The 10,738-nt window shown below is 33.8% G+C and overlaps 1 protein-coding gene across 1 annotated transcript; it reads left to right on the plus strand.

Moving 5' to 3' along the window:
- The first annotated feature begins 8,974 nt into the window (after positions 1-8,974).
- On the plus strand, positions 8,975-9,717 carry LOC104093597 (ethylene-responsive transcription factor ERF106-like). The gene has a single exon (XM_009599364.4). The coding sequence runs from the start codon at positions 9,043-9,045 to the stop codon at positions 9,646-9,648; it is 606 nt and encodes a 201-aa protein (XP_009597659.1). The 5' UTR covers positions 8,975-9,042; the 3' UTR covers positions 9,649-9,717.
- The last annotated feature ends 1,021 nt before the right edge of the window (positions 9,718-10,738 follow it).

Raw genomic sequence — 10,738 nt, forward strand, 5'->3', positions numbered from 1 at the left:
CATTCCTGACATGGATCTAACCTACTCCCTGTTACTACGTGATGAGCACCAAAGGAAGATCTATATGATCCCACACTACCCTGCTGATGGGGATTCTTTCATGGTAGGAACACAAAATAAATTTTCACAGAAAATCAACCAAGTGCAAAAAGGGTGGAATTCTCAACAAAATCAAGAAACACACAATATAAGTTCAAGCTAAAGAAGTCTAAGTTTAATCCTAATGTGACATGTAGACATTTCTCAAAGATAAGACATGTAAGAGCTGATTGCTACAGATTTTTAGGATTCCCTGATGAATTCCAGTTTATCAAGGGTGGGAATTTTTAAGGAGCAATAAAATCAAATGATGTAGTAGCAGATCAACAGGGTGATGGAAAGTCTGGTAACAACAATGAAGGAAATCCAAACAATCAGACACAATGTTTGTGCAAAGAACAGGTTTCTGAACTGGTCAACATAATCAAACAGGTACAAGTTGGAAGTACATGAAATGCTTCCTTAGAGATTAGTGTCAATGTTGTTGTTGGTATTATTCTTAAATATTCAGGGACATGGCTTGCTGTTTTTAACACTAAAATCTGAATAATTGATTCAGGTGCCTTAGAATGTATGTGTTTTGATTCCAATTCTTTCCTAACTCTGTCTCCTTTACCTGTGCCTTTACATGTAATTTTACCTAATTCTTTTCAGTTTTTTGTTCACACACATAGGAAAGGTTTGCATTCAGCTTGATATGATTCAAGAAAGATTTCTTTATGTTCCATCTTTCAAGTATAACTTGTTGTCTGTTCATAAGTTCTGCACTCAATTCAATTGCATTTTCAACCTTACTTCTAGTGAATGTCTATTGGAGGTCCCTTTAATGAGGATGGGATAAGTTTTTGGTGAAGTAAGAGATGGATTATATCTACGCGGGCCTAGAAGTCCAGAGTCTAGAATTTTATTTAGTCAAAATATAATTTCCATTCCAAAAGAAAGTGATTCAAGTCTAGTACCTAGTAAAGTTTCTTTTTTTTTAGTTCCAGTTTTTGCTAATGCTATTTCAGATATAACTCAATGGCATGCCAGGCTGGGCATCTGCCCTTTCTCAGTAATGAAGAAATTGAATTTTGTTAATTTCCCTTCAAATTTTAATGATGTGTGTGAAATTTGTGCTAAAGCAAGGCAAACTAGACTTTATTTTTCCATTACCCAAATCAGAACAATATCTACATTTGAGCTCATTCACATAGATACTTGGGGTCCTTTTAGGACTACTACATACAATGGTTACAACTATTTTTTGACCATACTTGATGATTTTAGTAGGGCCACTTGGACCTTTTTACTAAGTACCAAAAATAATGCTTTTCCAGTTTTAAAGTCTTTTCTCTGTATGGTTAAAAGGCAGTTTAACAAGAAATAAAGAGGGTGAGATCAAACAATGCTTGGGAATTGGGAAAGGGAACACAAGAATCTAGATTCTTTCAAGAATAGGAGTTTATTCATGAAACCTCTAGTGTAGCTACACTTCAACAGAATGGGATAGTTGAGAGGAAACATAGACATCTTTTAGAAATTGCAAGAGGATTATTTTTCCAGTACAAGGTTCCACTTCAATATTGGGGAGAATGTGTTTTATCTGCAATATTTTTAATAAATAGGTTCCCTTCCAAGGTGTTAAAAGTCAAGACACCATATGCAATTTTGTTTGGGAAAGAACTTACATATGAGGTTCTAAGAAGTTTTGGCTGCTTGTGCTATGTGTCCACTTTATCTCAGAATAGAGGGAAATTTTAACCAAGAGTTAAGTCTTGTATATTCTTAGGCTATGCACAAAGTCAAAAGGGATACAAAGTGATGAACATAGATATAAAAGGAGTATTTGTTTCTAGGGACATCAAATATCATGAAGAATTTTTTCCTTTTCATTCACCACATTCCTCCACCTATTTTCCTTCTTGTTCTACTCCTACTAACCATACCTATGCACCAGATATACCAACAGTCGATACCCCCTCTCTAGTTCCCAATACTGAACCTCCTCTACATAATCTACAATCTATTTCCTCAACATATTCACCTATTTCAGACACTCCTTCAACACCTATTAGGTTATCTGGTTCTAGTCCCGCTTCACTTAGAGTTCCACACTATTCATCCCATCCTACAACTAACATTACACTAATCTCAGGCGAATATTATACCCCTTCCTACTCATATATTCACACGTTATCCAGAAATGTGATTCCTACACCTCCACCATCTATCAGGAAGTCTGACAGAGTTTCTCAAAAATCTACTTATTTGAAAGACTATGTGTGCAATGCTATTATTCAGTCTGATCTCACTAGTTCTTGTTTCACTCAGTCTGATCTCACTAGTTCTTGTTTCACTCAGTTTGCTACACCTGAGGTTTTCTTTTTTGGAGCTCTTTCTGCTATCAATCAACAACTTGTTAAATCACTATCTACTATATTTGAACCTAATAGCTATGCCTAAGCTTCCATACACCCCAGATGGGAAACATCTATGGAAGCAGAGATTGCATCATTACAATTGAACCACACTTGGGATGTGGTAGATTTGCCTCAATGGAAGAAAGCTTTACCTTGTAAATGGGTGTACAAGGTAAAGCATCACTCAGATGGGGTTATGGAAAGATTAAAAGCTAGGTTAGTAGTTAGGGGGGACATTCAAAGAGAAGGGATTGACTATTTTGAAACCTTTTCACCAATGATAAAAATGACTACCATAAGGTGTCTTTTGACAGTGGCTGTAAAGAAAGGTTGGAGAGTGTCACAACTTGATGTGAATAATGTATTTCTCCATGGAGAATAGCAGGAAGAGGTCTATATGAAATTCCCTGCAGGTGTTCTTCCACCTAAACCAAATCAACTATGTCTCTTGAAGAAGTCTCTTTATGGGCTAAAACATGCATCTAAATAGTGGTATGACATAATTGTAGGAGATTTGAGTTTTAAAGGTTATTCTAGTTCAATCAATGACTATTCTCTTTTCTACAAACAGAATGGAGCTCTTGTGTCTATTCTAGCAGTATATGTAGACGATATCCTACTCACAGGGGATGATGCAACAAAGATTGAACAAATTACTGTTTTTCTTAATCCAGAATTTAGAGTCAAACACTTAGGAGATATTCATTATTTCCTAGGTATTGAAATACTCAAAGAAAAGCAGGGGTTCATTATCAGCCAAAGAAAATTTACCTTAGAATTACTACATGAGTTTGATTGTTTGGGAGGTTGGATTTCTTTACCTTTTGACCATTCCACTAAGCTTCAAGCAGATTTAGAACCACAAATGGATTACCCAAGCCTTTATCTCCATCTAGTTGACAAGCTCAACTGTTTGACGAACACTAGACCTGACCTATCATTTGCTATTTTATCTCTAAGCCAGTACATGCAAAGGTTTTGTCTTTCTTATTTTTCTGCTGCTCAACGTGTGTTGAGATATCTCCGCACAGATCCCTCACAGGGAATTCTTTTATCTTCACAATCTTCCTTTGATTTTTTGGCCTTTTACGATGCTGATTGCGTGGCCTGTCGCGATTCTAGACGATCAATGAGTGGGTTCTTCATTACTCTTGGAGGTGCGCCTATTTCCTGGAAATCCAAGAAGCAAGCTTCCATTTCTTTGTCCACTGTCGAAGCTGAATATCGCTCAATGTGTCGAGTAACGACATAGATCATTTGGCTCGTTCGTGTTTTGGGAGATTTCACTGTCCAGCCTACCTTACCAGTGCCTATTCATTCTGATAGTCATGCGGCGATTCACATAGCTCGCAACCCAGTCTTCCATGAACGCACCAAATATGCGGAACTGGATTGCCATTTTGTTCGTCAACAATTTCTCTCTGGTTTGATCTCTCTTTCCTTTGTTCCATCGGATTGTCAACTCGCTGATTTGTTTACCAAACCCTTATCTGGGGGTTCTCGTCGCCGTATTTTATGCAAGCTAGGGATCCATTCTCTCCCCTCCACCTTAAGGGGGGATGTTGAAGATTAGAACCCCCATATTAATTCAAAGGATGATGAAGAAGGTAAGCATACAAAAGAGAAGAAGAAGTGAGAGGAAGATGTGTAGGGTTTCGGAGTTTCCAAAGAGAGGTTCGAGTTTATATATGACGAAATCTTATTGAGATACTAATTTTAATTTATGAAGTGCTACGTGTTAAGATCATGAGCATTGATGCAAATTTCTTAAGATCAGATCTGGCACGTTGGTTTGAGAAGAGAAGGCTAAATCCTAGCAATTCATTTAACAACTCTCATTTCATATGAGGAAAGAGCACTAGAAGCTTCCACACGTGAATAACACATGCACACACATTGTAAAGAATAATTTCTGTTAATTTTAATTACCCAATTAGCCAATAGAAAATAGTACAAGTGTATAGGAATATTTATTTACATTCTTTTGTATCTACAACATATACTTGTATATAAGGAGGAGAGTACTCTGAATAGAATTACAAGGAGAAAATTTCCACAATTTGAGTCTTTTCTTTCAAGTTGCAAGATGGAAAAAGAAACATCAAAATATATAATTCCTTTAAATCCACAATAATCGGAAATGTAGAAGCAACAATATAATGTTCGCAAGCAAAAAGTTAAAACAAACACGAGTTAAGAATTGACTTGAAATCTATTGGTCGAAAGTGTGGAGGGTTTCAATTTCACAAAAATGTTCTTTTCTCCTACCTTATTTTTGTCACTATTTCATCCACATTTACCTATGATATATTTTTGTTAAATTTACTATTAGTGGATCACTAAATCAATCCCGTCGTAATTGGATAAAAATGTGAGTTATTAACCACCGAGATGCACGATCAAATAATTATAATGCTTTTATCTTTAATTAGATATCTAAATTTGGATCTCGAACCTTGAAAATATGGAATGCTTTGCTTTTTTTTTCCTTAGTAAGCCTGCTAAGTCAAATCCAAATTTATTGAATTAGTGAATTGAATATTCGTTGATTAAATCGCAAAAAAAAAGTAGAATATTCAACTCAATTAATTATTGGGGACAAAGATGCAGCAAGTGGAGGCAATTCTTATCCTCTTTGCTCAATTACTGCAGGCTGGCCATGAGAAACAACAAAAGACGTTTGTCAATACGATTTAACATGTTATAAAGTCCTCTTGCAGGTCCACCCATGGTACGGACAAGTACGTGCAACTTGCATTTTTTTCAGGAGAAACGGAAAGAGGAATTACAAGGTGGATAATTGAATTCTCAAAAAAAGATTAAAGACATGTTTGACCATAAATTTTGTCAAAAAATATTTGGATATTTTTTGGCAAATACATGTTTAGTCATAGATTTATCTACATTTTGACAAATTTCCAAAATTCAAAACCTAAATTCCCAAATCCAGTTCAATAGCTGGTTTTGGGCAAAAAAATATCACTATTATATTTTTTAAAAATTGTCCCAAACTTTTGTATTTTATAAAAGAGCCCATCATTTATTATTTTGTAACGATTTGCTTCGTCTTCTCGGTCATCTGATAGTGTATCATGTAGTTCATTATAAAAATGATAATTTTATATCAAATTTATTTATGTTCAGGACTATGGTTTGCGATAATATAATGAATGTTATTGATAATAGTATTGTTGGGTATTTGTGATAGTTTTTAGAACTTGTGGGTATAAGTCATGTTTCATGTTTTTTTCAAACCAAACTTCACCCAAAACAGATGTCCAAACACATTTTTATCTCCAAACCAAACTTCACCCAAATCAAATTTTTCAGAATAAATTTGAGAATCTATGGTCAAAAGCTAGCTAAATATTTGAGCAGTCAATTAACTAGACTACTAAAGTTCCCGCGCAACTTGCATTTAGTACATCGCCGGTCACCTCTTTTGGTTATAGGATTTTCTTTAAGTCATAGTACAATAAATGTATACTGAAAATTTTGAATTTAGTACAACATTAGTCTCTCAACCTATTATAAACGAACTAAACATGTAAATTTGACCTATAAAATTGTAAGTCACCTAATTAAAATTAGAGTTTGGCGGTTTAGTGATGAATTAATGCTCATTATAACTTGACTGAATCTATTTTGATTTAGGTAAACTTTAGACGAGTTGGGTCATCGTTGATTTATTACTTGAACTATATTGAGACTCCAATATTATCAATGTTGACTTGTAAAAGTGTAATTATTTCAACATCCTTAAATCCTAAGTAGACGGTTGGGAACATAACCAATTCAATCTCAACTGCTTTAAAGCAATCTAAACTGACCTAAATCGAATTATCCATTTGAAAACTCTAGAACAGACTCATTGTAATGTTTCAACATGGAGGTTAAATCGATATCTGATGATTTAATCAATATATTTGGTTTTTTGTCAAGAGGCTCATTATAAATGGTATGCATTTAAATCTTTTAGCATTTATTTGGATGGAGCGGGAGGAACTAGGGTTTCATTCCCGTAGCCGTAGCCGAAGCCGAAGCCGAGCGAGCGACGACGACGACGGCGCGAGGCTTGCTTTCTTCTTAACTCTTTAAGAGCTACAAGAAGAGCAATTATATATATACCCACCAAAAATGTCTTCCACTTCCAATATGGGACAATGTCTCATTGTTAAGAGGGAAAACTTAAAATTTTACTCAAAATTTCATTTTCCCTCCATTTCCCATTCACCCTCATTTTAAGAATATTACATCTTAAATTAAAACCTCAACATGCACAATAGACAACATTCTTAGAAAGTATGAGAAGAAGAGTTTAGATGTAATGTAAGAAGTTGATCTTGGAAAACAAAGATTCATCACTCTTCACCCTCATGATTTTCTCTTGCATTAGCATTTTGGTCTTAAAAAAATAGAATCAACTATTAATTTCATCTCTATATAGCTCGTAACTAACAGTTTTTTTATAATTCATCGCTAATTTGTGATTAACTACTAATTTTATTGTTTAACTACAAAAGTTACTTGTCGCTAATTTTTGGTTTTTAGTAGTATGCGTAATAATAGATTGATTATGCATGTCAATAGGCAATAAAAGCACACTGAAGTTACTGTAAAGATGTCCCGTAAATCTTTTGTCCTTTTCGTGATTTTTGTGTTGAATGTTTTCACTTGACTTTTGCTCACTCCAGTAAGGAAATTTTGGCACGATTAATTAATGCTTCGTGTACGATGAGAGCAGAGCAACTATATTCACCAGTGACAATGTATGTATATTAGGACCTTTTATTTTTGGACCAGTGCAACAAAAGCTTTCATTATATATGGTTTATTTAAACTAGAGAAAAAGGGCTAAATTTACCCCCTTTACAATTCAAAAAGGTTTAAGTTTATCCTTCATTATTCTTTCATAAATCGCTCTATTCCATCTTCAGTGAAAGTTCACTGAGGGCACGACTATAAAAGGGTATGGAGGTCGCATTACGGTATATAGGTAGCCGAGTGTTGTCTCGCATTCTTATGGGAGAGGATGGGTGGTAGTTTGGAGCTCATTATCTACTTCTATTTTTTTGTCACTAGTATTAGTACTATTCTTTGATTCTTATGTATTAAATATTGTTTCTTGTATTGCGATTATATATCTTATTATTTTAATGTTGTTAATGCCCCTTTTTTCAAATACTTTGTAATACTTTTCTTTATTATTTTTCCTTATTGATTTTCTTTTTTAAAATTGCTTTGAGGTGTTTTTCTTGAGTGGAAAATCTACTAAAAATAACATTTTTATCTTTATAAGACAGGATAAATTCTGTATATGTATTAGCTTACAGAGACCCCACATTAGATTGTGCTTGTTATCGTCACGCTATTCCACTTGAAAGCAACGTTTTAAGATGGTGGATTTAATGAGAGATTGACCCTACTACACCCCGATTGATAAAGATAACAGAGAAAATCTTTTGCATTCTTCCCACTTGGGTAGTTGTCCAAAACCGGTAAACCCCACTTATACGATGACATAATTAACTAGTACACTGTGGGACGGTTTGGTTTTAAGATAAGTTATTTGAGATTAGTTATACTCAAATTAGTTATATGGGGAAGTTATCTTGGTATTATTTTTTACTATTTACTATTTAGTATGTTATATCCGGATTCGCGTCGAGAAGTCCCTCGTTAGGGTAAAGTACTCTCTGACAAAGGCGACTACATACCCAAGGCTCGAACCCGATATTTCTGATTAAGGATGACGGAGACTTACCATTCTACCATAACTTTTATGGTATTCCAAAATTATTTTTGCTCATCTATCATACCAAACGACCCATACAAGTATAATTTAACATTTATAATTTAAAGATTAAATTTTATTTATTATGAGTAGTTAGATATTGTTATCTTTTTAGTAAATCATGTGATAGAAATTTTGGTACACCAAAAGTGTATACAACTAGGGCCGGATTGGTATTATGTATGAATTCACGTGAACCTAGTAGTTTTTGCTTATATTTTATATGTATATTAAAAAATTTATTAAATATATAAGAATATTAAGTTTGGAACTCAGTTCGTTGGTCCGATTATTCTTGAATCATAAGATCATTTAAAAAATTTCATAACCTTCAAATCATAAGTCCGCATTTACGTACAAATTGAACAGTTGAACTCTAACATATACGTACAAAGTTGCTTTTCTTTTTCCGGCAAGCAAATCACAAACTCTTACTAAAATTAACAAAATACGCTTCTAAATTTATGGATAACTCTTTCTAAAATTAACAAATATATATAAGAAGGTTGCTTTCTCTTATTTCCAACTAATCACAAACTCTGCTGTTTTGAGATATATGTATACTAGCATTGTATGCATATTTTAGTTTTCCAAATTATCCCTGCCATCATATTTAATATAAGAATTTTTAGGGCCTTTTTGGTATAATAGATATACGTATATTTTTTCCGAAGTTATGCCATCATATGGGGTATATATATATAGGTTCACCCCTGTATATATATATATATATATACAAAAACACAAAACCACACTCATTTCAATTTTTTCAAACTTCTTTTAGTAAAAAATTCAGACAATACTGCAATGACAACACAAGAAGAGGGATTAACGTTAGAGCTCATTCGACAACATCTCCTTGAAGATTTCACAAGTAAAGAATCATTTATCGACAGCCTTAATTCTTGTTTTACCGATCATATCTCCCCTACTTTGACCTCAGTAAAAACAGAGCCTTCTACTTCCAATAATTCACTCTCAGATTCTCCTACATCGTACCCAAATTCACCAATTTCCCATTATTTCAGCGATTTCCCAGAATTCAATACAAATTCAGACACTAATCTTAGCCCAACATCCGACAGCTGTGTTAGTTCCAGGTCGACTATTTCATCGGATACAATGAGTGGTAATAATAATGAAAATGATAAGAAGAATTACAGAGGAGTAAGGAGAAGGCCGTGGGGTAAATTTGCAGCAGAGATCAGAGATCCTAATAAAAAAGGGTCAAGGATTTGGTTAGGTACTTTTGATGCTGACGTGGATGCAGCTAGAGCTTATGATTGTGCTGCATTTAAGATGAGAGGTAGAAAAGCTATTTTAAATTTTCCGTTGGATGCCGGAAAGTCTGGTGCTCCGGCGAATATTGGCCGGAAAAGAAGAAGAGATCAGGGGATGGAGATGTTATGTTAAATTTTTTACTTTGGAGATTGAAAATGTATAAAGAAGTGCTGCGGTTTTAAGAGTTTAAGTTATATATTTCATCTGTTAATATATTTTTTATATCTCATATCATCTAAAGAATATTTATTGGTAGATCTTTTTAAAATTTGAGATTTATAATCTCAAAAATAAAATAAATTTTCGTATGCAACAAGTAAAGGTGACCTAATGATATAAATATTCTTTATACCACCAACGGTGCATATTACACATCTCCATTACTTACGAAGAACAAGAGCTACGTTAAATGTCCAAACAGCTGGTTAGTTAGTTATAGCTAGCGTTGGGACATAGATTAGTTGAAACTTGAAAAAAAAAAAAATTAAAATTGTATTGAAAAATATTTTTTGGAAATTGAGGTTATTTTGGACATGCATTTTATTTGAGAAAGATTGAAGTTTTGTAACTATAAGGAAAATTTTCACTCAAAAACTAGCCCAAACTAATTTTTGGAACTTGATCAAATTTCATGAACAAATAATATTTTTAATAATTTTTGGAAAAAAATAGCTAAAATTAATGTCTAAACGGGAGCTAAGTTAGGAGCCGACCCGTACAAAATATCTTGGGAGTTAGGATACTTGTAAATTTTGGTTGATTATGTCGATTAAAGTTATATAATCTCTAAATTTGAGAGATACTATAAGTGCTCCTAAGTTCGTACGATTTTTCTCTAGCAGACCTCAAATTATTAAAAGTATTCGGACTCTTTATAAGTCACCTAAGGTATAATCTCATACAAGTTAATGAAGAAACTAGAAATATCTAAAATAACAAGAAGAAACCATAGCTTTAAGTGTGGATTGGATATTTATGGTTTTGAAGTAAGCAGTAGGATTTTGTGACCTCTGCATGTTGAGTTGGGGTCTTTATTATTAGGATGTCCATCTTTGTTTCGGAGGGGAGTTTTGAAGCAATAATAAAGTTATTTACGTGTGACCTATAGATCACGAGTTCGAACCGTAAAAGCAGTTACTAATATTTGTATTATGATAAGTTGTCTATATCTCATCCCTTAAGGTGCGACCTTTCCCCGGACTCTGCGTAAACACGAAATGCA

This window comes from Nicotiana tomentosiformis, chromosome 5 (genome assembly GCF_000390325.3).
Source record: "Nicotiana tomentosiformis chromosome 5, ASM39032v3, whole genome shotgun sequence".
NCBI lineage: Eukaryota > Viridiplantae > Streptophyta > Magnoliopsida > Solanales > Solanaceae > Nicotiana > Nicotiana tomentosiformis.

Bases quoted from the DNA above. Each gene is read 5' to 3' on its own strand.
- LOC104093597 (XM_009599364.4), top strand. From the start codon at position 9,043: ATGACAACACAAGAAGAGGGATTAACGTTAGAGCTCATTCGACAACAT.